At 43.3% G+C, this 16,110-nt stretch overlaps 2 protein-coding genes across 2 annotated transcripts; one reads left to right on the forward strand and one right to left on the reverse strand.

Moving 5' to 3' along the window:
* Window positions 1-717: 717 nt before the first annotated feature.
* LOC135536831 (solute carrier family 66 member 2-like) lies at window positions 718-9,078 on the reverse strand. Its single transcript, XM_064963079.1, has 4 exons — window positions 8,532-9,078; window positions 7,732-7,865; window positions 7,087-7,303; window positions 718-1,106 (listed from the first exon to the last, which is right to left on the reverse strand). Exons 1-4 carry the CDS (start codon window positions 8,747-8,749, stop codon window positions 932-934), a joined length of 744 nt encoding a protein of 247 aa, XP_064819151.1. The 5' UTR covers window positions 8,750-9,078; the 3' UTR covers window positions 718-931.
* A 769-nt stretch (window positions 9,079-9,847) lies between these two features.
* LOC135536837 (heat shock factor-binding protein 1-like) lies at window positions 9,848-14,504 on the forward strand. The gene is made up of 4 exons (XM_064963083.1): window positions 9,848-9,997; window positions 10,524-10,590; window positions 10,998-11,122; window positions 14,030-14,504. Exons 1-3 carry the CDS (start codon window positions 9,950-9,952, stop codon window positions 11,117-11,119), a joined length of 237 nt encoding a protein of 78 aa, XP_064819155.1. The 5' UTR covers window positions 9,848-9,949; the 3' UTR covers window positions 11,120-11,122; window positions 14,030-14,504.
* Window positions 14,505-16,110: the final 1,606 nt, after the last annotated feature.

Consider the following 16,110-nt stretch of genomic DNA (forward strand, 5'->3'; position numbering starts at 1 on the left):
CCCCCTCCCAACTCATTTGAACAGTTCCTGTCTTCATGCTTCTCTGTATTTTTCCATCATGAGAAAGTCCCATGGCCCTGATACTTTTAACAATGTTTCAAGTCAGCTATGTTGCATAATACATACATACATCCACACAAGCCCACAGCAGATAATATTCAATCATATATATATGGTAATGGCGATAATATAAAATACAGGATCCAACACTCGTGATAGCTAGGGTTAGAGTTAGCTAGGGTTAGAGTTAGCTAGTGATAGCTTAGGTTAGAGTTAGCTAGTGATAGCTTAGGTTAGAGTTAGCTAGTGATAGCTTAGGTTAGAGTTAGCTAGTGATAGCTTAGGTTAGAGTTAGCTAGGGTTAGAGTTAGCTAGGGTTAGAGTTAGCTAGTGATAGCTTAGGTTAGAGTTAGCTAGGGTTAGAGTTAGCTAGTGATAGCTTAGGTTAGAGTTAGCTAGTGATAGCTTAGGTTAGAGTTAGCTAGTGATAGCTTAGGTTAGAGTTAGCTAGTGATAGCTTAGGTTAGAGTTAGCTAGGGTTAGAGTTAGCTAGGGTTAGAGTTAGCTAGTGTTAGAGTTAGCTAGGGTTAGAGTTAGCTAGGGTTAGAGTTAGCTAGTGATAGCTTAGGTTAGAGTTAGCTAGGGTTAGAGTTAGCTAGTGATAGCTTAGGTTAGAGTTAGCTAGGGTTAGAGTTAGCTAGTGATAGCTTAGGTTAGAGTTAGCTAGGGTTAGAGATAGCTAGGGTTAGAGATAGCTAGGGTTAGAGATAGCTAGGGTTAGAGTTAGCTAGGGTTAGAGTTAGCTAGGGTTAGAGATAGCTAGGGTTAGAGTTAGCTAGGGTTAGAGTTAGCTAGGGTTAGAGTTAGCTAGGGTTAGAGATAGCTAGGGTTAGAGATAGCTAGGGTTGGAGATAGCTAGGGTTAGAGTTAGCTAAGCCAGTTTGTCCCAGGGGTCTTGGCTGTAGAGACACACTTGATAGAGGATAGCCAGATCCACCAGTACCTGAGTCAACCCACACAACAGGAACTGGAGCGGGCTCTCCTTCAGGGCAAAGTAGGCCGTCTTGAAGCTGTCCCCGGCCATCCACAGTAGGACCATGTTCACACTGAAGACAGAAAACATGTCAATAAGAAAACAGGATCATTGACCATCACTTTGAATGACAGAGTCACTGAGAAGCGGAAACATGGTGCTGCACCTGTTTGCCTCCAGGTGTGTCTTTAGATCGGTTTGAGCACCGAACTGAAGAGGTCATTATTGATCATCAGTGTCAAATAGGTCCGACTGGTGCCCGAGGCAGTCCAACATGGGGCCAATGACACCCAGAAGGTCTGTAGGCCAGGCCGACTGGTGCCTGAGGCAGTCCAACATGGGCCCTATGACACCCAGAAGGTCTGTAGACCAGGCTGACTGCTGTTTGAGGCAGCCCAACCTGGCCCTATAGCCCTATAACACCCAGAAGGTCTGTAGGCCAGGCCGACTGGTGCCTGAGGCAGCCCAACCTGGCCCTATGACACCCAGAAGGTCTGTAGGCCAGACTGACTGCTGTTTGAGGCAGCCCAACCTGGCCCTATGACACCCAGAAGGTCTGTAGACCAGGCTGACTGGTGTCTGAGGCAGCCCAACCTGGCCCTATGACACACAGAAGGTCTGTAGGCCAGACTGACTGCTGTTTGAGGCAGCCCAACCTGGCCCTATGACACCCAGAAGGTCTGTAGACCAGGCTGACTGGTGTCTGAGGCAGCCCAACCTGGCCCAATAGCCCTATAACACCCAGAAGGTCTGTAGACCAGGCTGACTGCTGTTTGAGGCAGCCCAACCTGGCCCTATGACACCCAGAAGGTCTGTAGACCAGGCTGACTGGTGTCTGAGGCAGCCCAACCTGGCCCTACAGCCCTATGACACCCAGAAGGTGTAGCAGAGTCCTCTTTAGGACTAACTAGCACACGATGCCGGCTCCTGCCTGATGTGTACCGGAGTCCTCTTTAGGTCTGGCTAGCATACGGTTACCGCCACCTACTGTACTGGAGTGCACCTGCCTCCCGGAGTCATAGCATAACATTTTTACCCAACGAAGTATAAAGAGGGATTCCTGCAGATGAATGGCGGTCTGCAGTCGCACCGTTCTCCCTGTGCCAAGCCACAAACTGGTATAAGCTTAGCATCTGTATATGTAGCTTATCTTAATGATGATCTATCATATCCAATTTAAACAGAGGAGCATAGCATGGTTGACAGTCTCACATTATCGTGACCTCAACTCTGCAATGTGCCAAGCCACAAACTGGTATAAGCTTAGCATCTGTATATGTAGCTTATCTTAATGATGATCTATCATATCCAATTTAAACAGAGGAGCATAGCATGGTTGACAGTCTCACATTATCGTGACCTCAACTCTGCAATGTGCCAAGCCACAAACTGGTATTAGCTTAGCATCTGTATATGTAGCTTATCTTAATGATTATCTATCATATCCAATTTAAACAGAGGAGCATAGCATGGTTGACAGTCTCACATCATCGTGACCTCAACTCTACAATGGTTGTTGACTTAATGGTGGTTCTTCATTATCATAACCAACAGGTTTTGGCAGACAGCCGGGTGTCATCTGAGTATTATTAGATCACATCCCAAATGCCAACTTAATCCCCAGATAGTGCATTGCATTATAGGTAGGGAATACGGTGCCATTTTGAGACAAACTTAGTTCATTTAGTAGGTCAGTTAGTGTGTCTCAGGGTACGGCTGGAACGCGTTTCAGAGGATGGCTCTCGTCAGAGTAAACACTCATTAGCTTCACCTCACAATGAGAAAGAAAAACGTTCAGCAACTAAAAGCATACCAGGAGTTTTACTGCTGCAGCTCATGGCTGGACTAACCAAGTCTGGGGCCTGGGGAAGGACATTTTAAAGTCTGGGTTCTGGGGCCTGGGAAAGGACATTTTAAAGTCTGGGTTCTGGGGCCTGGGAAAGGACATTTTAAAGTCTGGGTTCTGGGGCCTGGGAAAGGACATTTTAAAGTCTGGGTTCTGGGGAAGGACATTTTAAAGTCTGGGTTCTGGGGCCTGGGAAAGGACATTTTAAAGTCTGGGTTCTGGGGCCTGGGAAAGGACATTTTAAAGTCTGGGTTCTGGGGCCTGGGAAAGGACATTTTAAAGTCTGGGTTCTGGGGCCTGGGAAAGGACATTTTAAAGTCTGGGTTCTGGGAAAGGACATTTTAAAGTCTGGGTTCTGGGGCCTGGGAAAGGACATTTTAAAGTCTGGGTTCTGGGAAAGGACATTTTAAAGTCTGGGTTCTGGGGCAGGACATTTTAAAGTCTGGGTTCTGGGAAAGGACATTTTAAAGTCTGGGTTCTGGGGCCTGGGAAAGGACATTTTAAAGTCTGGGTTCTGGGGCCTGGGAAAGGACATTTTAAAGTCTGGGTTCTGGGAAAGGACATTTTAAAGTCTGGGTTCTGGGGCCTGGGAAAGGACATTTTAAAGTCTGGGTTCTGGGAAAGGACATTTTAAAGTCTGGGTTCTGGGGCAGGACATTTTAAAGTCTGGGTTCTGGGAAAGGACATTTTAAAGTCTGGGTTCTGGGAAAGGACATTTTAAAGTCTGGGTTCTGGGGCCTGGGAAAAGACATTTTAAAGTCTGGGTTCTGGGAAAGGACATTTTAAAGTCTGGGTTCTGGGGAAGGACATTTTAAAGTCTGGGTTCTGGTAAATGACATTTTAAAGCACCCCCCCTCTTCAAATTGGAGAGAAAATGTTGTAGTTTTCATGTTAATTTCCGACACTTCTACACATTTTGCCATGGGACAGAGAGAACCGTTTTAAAGCTAATTTTTGCCGTTTTAAAGCTAATTTTCTGTAACAGTACAAATGTTTCCATGGCGCAAAGATAATTTCGCAGTTTAAAAAAAAACTAAATTACAGTGCTAAACACATTTTTGGGGGAATACAAGAAGTAATGCATTGAAAACTGGATAATTGATTGGGCCTACTGTGGATTCATGTGAGCCTCCCAGGCCCCGTTGTGCATCCAAGGGTAACCTATATTATATCATTGTATTATATTGCTAAATTGAAATTATTCGCTCCTATGGCCTATTTATTGCCTACCTCATCATGCCTTTTGCACACACTGTATATAGACTTTCTTTTTTATACTGTGTCATTGACTTGTTTTATTGTGTGTAACTCTGTGTTGTTGTCTGTTCACACTGCTTTGCTTTATCTTGGCCAGGTCACAGTTGTAAATGAGAACTTGTTCTCAACTAGCCTACCTGGTTAAATAAAGGTGATCTGGCCTACCTGGTTAAATAAAGGTGATCTGGTCTACCTGGTTAAATAAAGGTGATCTGGCCTACCTGGTTAAATCAAGGTGATCTGGCCTACCTGGTTAAATAAAGGTGACCTGGCCTACCTGGTTAAATAAAGGTGACCTGGCCTACCTGGTTAAATAAAGGTGACCTGGCCTACCTGGTTAAATAAAGGTGATCTGGCCTACCTGGTTAAATAAAGGTGATCTGGTCTACCTGGTTAAATAAAGGTGATCTGGCCTACCTGGTTAAATAAAGGTGATCTGGTCTACCTGGTTAAATAAAGGTGACCTGGCCTACCTGGTTAAATAAAGGTGATCTGGTCTACCTGGTTAAATAAAGGTGATCTGGTCTCCCTGGTTAAATAAAGGTGATCTGGTCTACCTGGTTAAATAAAGGTGATCTGGTCTACCTGGTTAAATAAAGGTGATCTGGTCTACCTGGTTAAATAAAGGTGATCTGGCCTACCTGGTTAAATAAAGGTGATCTGGTCTACCTGGTTAAATAAAGGTGAAAAAGTGTCAGTAAGGGTAAAGCATGAAACTGTTTTTCTCATCAGTTAAACACACACATCCTCCCCTCGTTCTCATAAATACACACACACACACCCCACCCCCCTAGTTTTCATAAATAAACACACACCACTCTCTCTGTGTCCAACAAACACACACTGCTCCCAACTTTAAAAAAATGTTAGGCACCAAACAGAATTTAAGTAGCCCAAGAAAAAGAGAATTATTTTATAGTTTAGTCTTCCATTAGGCCTATATGAATCCTATATAGATTAGTCTTCCATTAGGCCTAAATGAATCCTATATAGTCTCCCATTAGGTAGGCCTATATGAATCCTATATAGTATAGCCTCCCATTAGGCCTATATGAATCCTATATAGTATAGTCTCCCATTAGGCCTATATGAATCCTATATAGTTTAGTCTCCCATTAGGCCTATATGAATCCTATATAGTATAGCCTCCCATTAGGCCTATATGAATCCTATATAGTATAGTCTCCCATTAGGCCTATATGAATCCTATATAGTATAGTCTCCCATTAGGCCTATATGAATCCTATATAGTATAGTCTCCCATTAGGCCTATATGAATCCTATATAGTTTAGTCTCCCATTAGGCCTATATGAATCCCATATAGTATAGTCTCCCATTAGGCCTATATGAATCCTATATAGTATAGTCTCCCATTAGGCCTACATGAATCCTATATAGTTTAGTCTCCCATTAGGCCTACATGAATCCTATATAGTATAGTCTCCCATTAGGCCTACATGAATCCTATATAGTATAGTCTCCCATTAGGCCTACATGAATCCTATATAGTATAGTCTCCCATTAGGTCTATATGAATCCTATATAGTATAGTCTCCCATTAGGTCTATATGAATCCTATATAGTATAGTCTCCCATTAGGTAGGCCTATATGAATCCCATATAGTATAGTCTCCCATTAGGCCTATATGAATCCTATATAGTATAGTCTCCCATTAGGCCTATATGAATCCTATATAGTTTAGTCTCCCATTAGGCCTACATGAATCCTATATAGTATAGTCTCCCATTAGGCCTACATGAATCCTATATAGTATAGTCTCCAATTAGGCCTACATGAATCCTATATAGTATAGTCTCCCATTAGGTCTATATGAATCCTATATAGTATAGTCTCCCATTAGGTCTATATGAATCCTATATAGTATAGTCTCCCATTAGGTAGGCCTATATGAATCCCATATAGTATAGTCTCCCATTAGGCCTATATGAATCCTATATAGTTTAGTCTCCCATTAGGCCTATATGAATCCTATATAGTTTAGTCTCCCATTAGGCCTACATGAATCCTATATAGTATAGTCTCCCATTAGGCCTACATGAATCCTATATAGTTTAGTCTCCCATTAGGCCTACATGAATCCTATATAGTATAGTCTCCCATTAGAAAAAAGGTGTCTCTAGTAAAACGTCTCGTGTTTTTTAAGACGAGGCGTTTTCCTTTCTGTAATGCTGAAGACATGCCTGTCGTGAAGCTGTGCTCCATTTTCCCTCTGGCACTCAAGAGACTGTGTGACAGGCGAGCAAACGTGTAATTGCAAAGCCTACTCAGACTGGCCCGTGCTCTTGGTTATACCAGGAAATTAAATTATACAATGTATCAAGTTGGCTCGCTCTACGCCAATGTATAACATGTTCAAATGTAACAACAAAACACTCATCAGGGTCTTCATCCCCGCTCGCCATCACGGCTACATTATATTATAAAACAGAGAGGAATAGATGGGTATGAAGAGCGGACAGAGAGACGCAGGTGAGTGAGGGCTGGTAGGATATGCTGAGAGAAGCAGGTGAGTGAGGGCTGGTAGGGGATGCTGAGAGAAGCAGGTGAGTGAGGGCTGGTAGAGCATGCTGAGAGAAGCAGGTGAATGATGGCTGGTAGGGGATGCTGAGAGAAGAGAAGCAGGTGAATGATGGCTGGTAGGGGATGCTGAGAGAAGCAGGTGAGTGAGGGCTGGTAGGCGATGCTGAGAGAAGCAGGTGAGTGAGGGCTGGTAGGGCATGCTGAGAGAAGCAGGTGAGTGAGGGCTGGTAGGCGATGCTGAGAGAAGCAGGTGAGTGAGGGCTGGTAGGCGATGCTGAGAGAAGCAGGTGAGTGAGGGCTGGTAGGGGATGCTGAGATAAGCAGGTGAGTGAGGGCTGGTAATCTTTATCTGAGTAGAGCGGGTAGTAAATTTCCTGAAGAAAATGTGTTTGTTTCCTCAGCCTCACCTCATGCCGGTGGTGGAGTGGTTGCGTTGGTTCTGGAGCAGCTGTGGTAGCCCCAGCATGGCCTCCGTCAGCACGGCCAGGAAGCCCAGGGACTCAACAAACAGAGAGGAGTCCAGGAGGAGAAGGGTGGTGAAGGCACAGGGCAGCGTGAAGGCCAACAGGAAGATGAGGTAGTCCTCAAAGCCATCCCAGCTCCAAAAGAACCGGGGTTCCAGATCTGATAGAGAGAGAGATGGGGTGGATGGAGAGAGAGAGCGAGACAGAGACACAGAGAAACACAGACAGAGACACAGACACAGAGATACAGACAGAGAGAGAGAGACACAGAGAGACATAGATAGAGACAGAGAGAGAGAGACACAGACAGACATAGATATACAGACAGACAGAGAGAGATACAGAAGGTAAATATTGGAAGGTTTTTGTTTCCTCTTTCCTCCCCAATAGCTCCCTCTAGTGGTAAAACAATAGAACAGCTGGATGGTTATTACATGGTGGATAGATGCGTGATAGATGGCTGTCTTATGGTTTTTAAAAGGATGTTGTTAGCCTTTGCTATCATCTTTCAACGTAACCAAACGCCTGGAGACGAAGTCAGATGGCTGTTAGATAGTTATTCTACGGGTGCTATATGGTTGCTGTTACCTGTGATGTGGTGCTGTTTGGTGCTGATACGGTTGGTGTTCTGTACAGAGCAGCAGAGGTTGAGCATCACCAGCATGGTGAGAATCATCACCACACTCTGCAGGAGCAGAGTCACCTCAAACTGCTTCCCAAACCTGCAGGTGTGAAAACACACACACACACAAACAAACAGGCAGACGCACACACATACACACAGGCAGACGCACACACAAACAGGCAGACGCACACACAAACAGGCAGACGCATACACAAACATACACAAACATACACACACACACACACACACACACACACACACACACACACACACACACACACACAAACAGGCAGACACACACACATACACACAGGCAGACGCACACACACAGACGCACACCCATACATACACACACACACACACAAACAGGCAGACGCACACACAAACATACACACACACACGCACAAACAAACAGGCAGACGCACACACATACACACAGGCAGACGCACACACATACATACACACACACAAACAGGCAGACGCACACACATACATACATACACACACACACACATAGGCAGACGCGCACACACACACACACACACACACACACACACACACACACACACACACACACACACACACACACACACACACACACACACACACTCACAGACAGACACACACACACACACACACAAACAAACAAGCAAACAGACGCACACACACACAAACAAACAGACGCACACATCACATTAGCGGAAAACCTGACACTGCATTACCCCCAGGTAAACCTTACCCCCAAACACCCAAACCCACTCGCCAGAAGAGGATGCGGAGGATGTTAGCGACCAGCAGAACCAGGCAGACGCGTGTAGAGAAGCCGTCTGTGTTCTTGGTCCGAAGGATCTGCTGGTACTGTGAGGCGTAGGGCAGAGCCCCTCCAACCACCATCACACAGGACGTAAGCCAGTCCAAAGAGTGCCACAGCGTCCCCACATCTCCCTCCTCTTCATCACCCTGACCCAGTCTGTTGTCCATGTCGCTCACAACGAATAGGACATCACAGCACAGCTTTCCACCAGTAGGCTCTGATCCAATGCACCGAACATAACGTCAGACTTTAGTTCCGTTAGTTCAATAGTGCATATAGGTATAGGCCCTAAACAGAATCTGTAAGATTTTGTTGTAGTTTTGTTCATTTACTTTTTAACTGCAAATCAATCAGACAGTAAACTGTAACCTATTTCAAAGCTGAAAAGTCTGCTGACCTCGTATTCTGGCATGAATTACAAATCAACACGAGGTGAGAAATAAAAACGGACTGTAGCCAACCTACCTATATGACAGGGAGGCTTTTGTTAATCAAAGCCAGGATAAGAAAAAGTCAAGAGTTGAGTGAATTCAACCGGCAGAAAATGAATGCCGATTAAATAAATGTCCGTTTCATAAATCAAATCGAGGAGGATGCAATTTCCTTTGAAATATATATTTCCTACTAAATGCTTGTTCGCCATGCATCATGTTCCAGGTTCTGCTCTATTTCTTCCAAATACTCACTAATGTTGTTGCATTATATTATAAACGCTTCTAATCCAATACCTTTTGCTCGTTTCCCGTTTTGGTAAACTCGCGAGATTTATCATGCGCATGCTTCACTGTTTACTCGTTGGGGGTCTGTAGCTCGTCAGTGAGGGATTCGTTTCATCTCGCTCTGGCGCCCGTGTTAGTGTGTTTTACACCGGCTCAAAGTTGAATGCATTTGGAACCGGGCTGTTTTTGGGCATGAGCCAGGTGCCATGCCCTGACCGTCAGGTTGCGAAATCGACTCAAAACAAAAGTTTGGTAATCAAGCACATGTAGTAATTAGTTAGAGTATGTATTTTTCCATGTGATTGCTTTTGATTAAAAAAAAACGCTTTATCTGCCATCCCAATTAAAACTAATTAGAAAATGTATTTTATTGGAAAATATATGTTGTATGTTTCTGGACGATGCACCATGCTGCCTTGTTGACAACATGACCAAGCGGTGTAGATTACTGTTCCATTTGAGAAGGGCGCTCCTCCCTCTCCGTTTTTGCCCGATGAGGTAAACGGCCATTGCCCGGTTCAACCCAGGCCAGTGTAAAATAATTCCCTCAATCATTCAAGGTTGTTTCGCTTCGACTGCAGAGAAGGAAGAAGACGTCTCGGACGAACCAGTGGTTTATAAGTACAGCAGCGCCACGAATTTAGTGCAATGTCAGAGATCCAGGATCCGAAATCTGTACAGGACCTGACTGGGGTGGTGAGTCTTATTAGACCCAAATCCTTTCCATATCCTGTCCCATTTGAAAACCTGAGAACTAGCTAGCGTTAGCTAGCAGGCTGGCTAACTGGCTAAAGTTACTGTTTTTTTTTCTCCCCCAATCGTTTTTGTAACAACATTAACTTTTTGTTGTTGTTTTATCTCAATGAAATAGTTGCAGTCAAATTCTGTTTAGCTACATTACCTTTTGTTTTAGTCCTTTTTAGCTAGCTAGCTAGCTACTGCTATTATTATTGACATGTAACTGATAGATGGGTGATAGATGGCTAAATGTAATTGTGTTCCCGGATTGTAAAGCATGACTTTTGTTTTTTCTTGACGACAAAACTGCAAATCCCCATGGTTTCCATGGTATCAGCGGTGTAGGCATCAGAGGCAGCTTCAACGCCCACAAAGTTCAATAGTATGCATGCATGCAATACGATTCTGCTAAGCTACAGGATATAAACGTGTCCACCCACACATAGCAACAAACAGTGATTACATGTTCTGTCCTCTCTTACAGGTCCAGACATTGCTGCAGCAGATGCAGGATAAATTCCAGACCATGTCAGACCAGATCATTGGAAGAAATATCCTGCCTTTTTACCATTTCAATGCTATCAAAGACAGACTTTTAGAATGACACCGTTTTATGTTACAATTGAATTGGATTGCTCATAGCGTAGTCTAATGATATCAATGACTTGATCAATTCAGATAAGCCCAGGTTTGAAGCAATTGCGTAAATCAATCAGTTGTATTTGTCACATGCTTCTTAAACAACAGTTGTAGATGAACAGTGAAATGTTCAACTTTTGCTAACATTTCCAAATACAGAGCATTAATATCGGCGTTGTATTACTGATGGACCGCTGTAACAAGCAGACAGATTGGGCCAAGGGATTGGTGCTACATAGTTCTATGGATAGGAGTTTGGGATGTTTTGTATAGTAGGCATGGTACCTGAATGTTGTTCCCGCTTCCTTGACAAGAGTACTCGATGAGATGAGTGGCCGCATCGATGACCTGGAGAAGAACATTGGTGACCTGATGACCCAGGCTGGCGTGGAGGAGATGGAGGCAGAGAACAAGGTCAAGGAGGAACAGGGCTCTGCTTAAAAGGTAATCAACATGGAGTCCACTGAGCGTTCTTGCTTGTTTTTGTCATCTCCTATAGATCTCTGTGTGTGTGTGTGTGTGTGTGTGTGTGTGTGTGTGTGTGTGTGTGTGTGTGTGTGTGTGGGTGTTCGAAGGGTTTTTCCAATTAAACTGTCCAATATTTGTCAACAACACTGTATGTTTTCAGGTTGTAACTACTAGAACCAGATCCATATGTTGTTGTTTTTTTTGGGGGGGGGGGGGGGTCTGATTACTATTTTTGGGGTGTCAAAAGTTCCCGATGCCAATATATTGTCTTTTTTAGAGTGGGAAATGAAAACGTGTCATCTTTCTACTCTGAATTCTCAGACATTTCCCTCCGAAAGAGCAATTGTCCAATAACTATGCTTCAAATGTCGATTTCATATTTTGTGACGATAATAATGTCATGCAAAATGGCTGCAGGTGTTCAGATCAGCGTGAGATTCCCTCGTTTCATTCTATTTATTCAATATCGGTTATCAGTGAATATCCGCCCGTACCTATTTAGTGGTTAAAAAGGACAATGTCGGTGATAGTACTGGTACCCCTTGACTTAATTACACATTTTGCGTTCCAGTCTGAATTTAAAATGGATTTAATGTATTTTTTTTGTCTAGTCCATTTATCTACACACAATGCCCTATAATAACAAAGTGAAAACGTGTTTTTTTTTGTTGAAAATATATTGAAAGATGAAATACAGAAATATCTCATTTACATCAGTATATACACCTCTTTGCTATGACGCTACAAATTGCATCCAATGTCCTTTGATCATCCTTGGGTTTGTCACTACAACTTGATTTGAAATCTACATGTGGACATGATTTAGAAAGAAACACAGCAGTGTGTGTAAATAAAGTCCCACTGTTGACAGAGCAGAAACTATAGCATGAAGTCCAAGGAACTGTCCCGTAGTGCTCTGAGATATACTGTATGCTTAATCACAATTATATCTGGGGGAAGGGTATAAAAACTGTTTAGATTGTTGAAGAAGTTTCCATGAGCCCAGTGGTCTCCATCATAGGAAATTGAAAAAAATATGGAACTACCCAGACTGCTTAGAGCTGGCTGTCTGACTTAACTGAGCAAGAACCCAATGACCACTGTAACAGATCTACAGAGTTTCTTGGCTGAGATGGGAGAACCTGTCAGAAGGACAACAGTCTTTACAGCACTTCACCAATCTGGGCTTTATGGGAGAGTGGCCAGACAGAAGCCGCCCCTGAGAAAAGGGTACATGACCTGGTGTTTGCAAAAAGGCATGTAAAAGACAGAGCATCAGGCAAAATATCCTGTGGTCTGATGAGACAAAATATATAACTCTTTGGCTTGAATGTAAATCAGTGTCTGGAATAAAACAGGCACAGCTCATCACCTGTCTTAACACATTCCCTACTGTGAAGCATGGCGGTGGAAGTGTCATGCTATGGGGATGCTTTTCAGCAGCAGTGACTGATAAGAATAGAGGGAACAATGAATGGAGCCAAATACAGGAAAATCTGTGATAAGAACCTGATTCAGAGCGCAAACAACCTTAGACTGGGAGCAAAGAGTTACGTTTCAACGGGACAAGGACCCAAGCACACAGCCAAAGCAATGCTTGAATGGCTTCAGAACAAGAATGTGAAAGTCCTTAAGTGGCGTACACTTGAGTCCCATTTAAAATCTGTGGAAAAACTTGAAGATTGCTGTTCACCGCCACTCCCCATCTAACTTAAGAAAGCTTGAAAATCTGCAAGGAAAAATTTGAGAAAATGCCCAAAATCCAGATGTGCAAAGCTGATACAGACATACCCAACACGACTCTAAGCTGATACGGACATACCCAACACTAAGCTGATACGGACATACCCAACACGACTCTAAGCCGATACGGACATACCCGACACGACTCTAAGCCGATACGGACATACCCGACACGACTCTAAGCCGATACGGACATACCCGACACGACTCTAAGCCGATACGGACATACCCGACACGACTCTAAGCCGATACGGACATACCCGACACGACTCTAAGCCGATACGGATACTCTAAGGACATACCCGACACGACTCTAACGATACGGACGTACCCAACACGACTCCGATACGGACACCCAACACGACTCTTAAGCCGATACGGACGACACGACTCTAAGCCGATACGGACATACCCGGACACGACTCTAAGCCGATACGGACATACCCGACACGACTCTAAGCCGATACGGACATACCCGACACGACTCTAAGCCGATACGGACGTACCCGACACGACTCTAAGCTGATACGGACGTACCCAACACGACTCTAAGCCGATACGGACGTACCCAACACGACTCTTAAGCCGATACGGACATACCCAACACTAAGCTGATACGGACATACCCAACACGACTCTAAGCCGATACGGACATACCCGACACGACTCTAAGCCGATACGGACATACCCGACACGACTCTAAGCCGATACGGACATACCCGACACGACTCTAAGCCGATACGGACATACCCGACACGACTCTAAGCCGATACGGACATACCCGAAACGACTCTAAGCCGAAGGACATACCCGACACGACTCAAGGCTGTATTTGCCTCCAAACGTGCTTCCACAAAGTATTGACTCAGCTGTTAAAATTGTATGTAAATTAGATTTCTGTATTTCACGTTAAATAAATGAGCAAAAACTTCTAGACATGTTTTCACTTTGTCACCGTGGGGTATTGTGTGTCGATAGGGGGAGGTGTAAGATAATGCATTTTGAATTCAGGCTGTAACACAACCAGATGTTGAACATTTTCTGAGGGCACTGTATCGGTCAGGCTCCAGTAACTAGTGTTTTTGTGATTTGAAAGATCTTTGGTTTATTTAACATGGCCTCTTCTCTTTCCACCCTCAGGTTTCCAAGTAACAGGATGGTGGAGACTAAATGGGAAACAGACAACTTTTCAGGAGTATTGTATATTTAAGTTTTTTGTTTTGTTTTAATTTAGTTTTGTTTTAATTTACTGTGTCTGTAACATGTTTTATAGTAACTCTTGTAATAATGTTCACTCTTGACATTTTTTTTTTTTGAATTGATTGATTTTTTTTTTTTTTGAATTGATATTTAACTTAACTTGAGACACTATCCTGAATAATGACTCACTCAGGTGACTCGGGCTCACTCAGGTGACTCGGGCTCACTCAGGTGACTCGGGCTCACTCAGGTGACTCGCTGGGCCAGTAACTGATTATGTCAACTAGCCAATTGAACATTTTAACAATATTTCAACACAAAACATTTTACTGCTATTCAAATGTTCTAAAAAAAATTGTGTGTTAAGATTTCTTTACTTTCAGTCTTTTTCACAATAAACCAGGGCTTGCATACACTTTTGGTCCTCTTCTCTCATACAGGTTGAAAACGGCAGTGCCTCGAGGACATGAGTTGTGCACAAAATGCTTCAAAGAAGCTGTCAATATCTCTGAATAAATGCCCCCTCGGGAAGAATATAATGCCCAATTTAAAAAGCAGTGAACACCCACATCCACCATACTCAAGGCGTTGGGTTTTAAAAATGTAACAGAGGGAAGGATATAAATCCCAGTTTAAAAAGCAGTGAACACCCACATCCACCATACTCAAGGAGTTGGGTTTTAAAAATGTAACAGAGGGAAGGATATAAATCCCAGTTTAAAAAGCAGTGAACACCCACATCCACCATACTCAAGGCTGCAACAGAGGAAGGTAAATCCCAGTTTAAAAAGCAGTGAACACCCACATCCACCATACTAAAAATGTAACAGAGGGAAGGATATAAATCCCAGTTTAAAAAGCAGTGAACACCCACATCCACCATACTCAAGGAGTTGGGTTTTAAAAATGTAACAGAGGGAAGGATATAAATCCCAGTTTAAAAAGCAGTGAACACCCACATCCACCATACTCAAGGAGTTGGGTTTTAAAAATGTAACAGAGGGAAGGATATAATCCCAGTTTAAAAAGCAGTGAACACCCACATCCACCATACTCAAGGCGTTGGGTTTTAAAAATGTAACAGAGGGAAGGATATAAATCCCAGTTTAAAAAGCAGTGAACACCCACATCCACCATACGTTGGGTTTTAAAAATGTAACAGAGGAAGGTTGGGTGAACACCCACATTTTAAAAATGTAACAGAGGGAAGGATATAAATCCCAGTTTAAAAAGCAGTGAACACCCACATCCACCATACTCAAGGCGTTGGGTTTTAAAAATGTAACAGAGGGAAGGATATAAATCCCAGTTTAAAAAGCAGTGAACACCCACATCCACCATACTCAAGGCGTTGGGTTTTAAAAATGTAACAGAGGGAAGGATATAAATCCCAGTTTAAAAAGCAGTGAACACCCACATCCACCATACTCAAGGCGTTGGGTTTTAAAAATGTAACAGAGGGAAGGATATAAATCCCAGTTTAAAAAGCAGTGAACACCCACATCCACCATACTCAAGGCCTTGGGTTTTAAAAATGTAACAGAGGGAAGGATATAAATCCCAGTTTTGAACACCCACATCCACCATAAAGCAGTGTAACAGAGGGAAGGATATAAATCCCAGTTTAAAAACATCATCCACCATACTCAAGGCGTTGGGTTTTAAAAATGTAACAGAGGGAAGGATATAAATCCCAGTTTAAAAAGCAGTGAACACCCACATCCACCATACTCAAGGAGTTGGGTTTTAAAAATGCAACAGGCGAAGCATGAAATGGAAATGCACAATTTGTATGCTACTGCAATTTATTCTAATATTTTCAATTGGAAAGTCAGTGTATGACACATTGCAAACTGGTACATGTTACAAGTGTGACATTACTCCGACTACCATGGAATTACATAGGTTTGGGCACTGATCTACACTGTCAAAATAGAAAGGACAACAATCCTGAAATATCTTGCTTCGTTTGAAAAGTTGGTGCAGAATGTCTTGCAAGTCCATCAGGACAGGGCAATTCA

The sequence above is a fragment of the Oncorhynchus masou genome, unplaced genomic scaffold (genome assembly GCF_036934945.1).
Source record: "Oncorhynchus masou masou isolate Uvic2021 unplaced genomic scaffold, UVic_Omas_1.1 unplaced_scaffold_670, whole genome shotgun sequence".
NCBI classification, from domain to species: Eukaryota; Metazoa; Chordata; class Actinopteri; order Salmoniformes; family Salmonidae; genus Oncorhynchus; species Oncorhynchus masou.

Excerpts from the sequence above, each read along its gene's own strand:
- LOC135536831 (XM_064963079.1), bottom strand. The coding sequence starts at position 8,749 with ATGGACAACAGACTGGGTCAGGGTGATGAAGAGGAGGGAGATGTGGGG. Across the intron at positions 7,304-7,731 it reads CAAACAGCACCACATCACAG|ATCTGGAACCCCGGTTCTTT; the intron begins GTAACAGCAACC and ends TCTCTCTATCAG. Across the intron at positions 1,107-7,086 it reads CACTCCACCACCGGCATGAG|TGTGAACATGGTCCTACTGT; the intron begins GTGAGGCTGAGG and ends TTCTGTCTTCAG.
- LOC135536837 (XM_064963083.1), top strand. The coding sequence starts at position 9,950 with ATGTCAGAGATCCAGGATCCGAAATCTGTACAGGACCTGACTGGGGTG. Across the intron at positions 9,998-10,523 it reads TACAGGACCTGACTGGGGTG|GTCCAGACATTGCTGCAGCA; the intron begins GTGAGTCTTATT and ends CCTCTCTTACAG. Across the intron at positions 10,591-10,997 it reads AGACCAGATCATTGGAAGAA|TCGATGAGATGAGTGGCCGC; the intron begins ATATCCTGCCTT and ends TGACAAGAGTAC.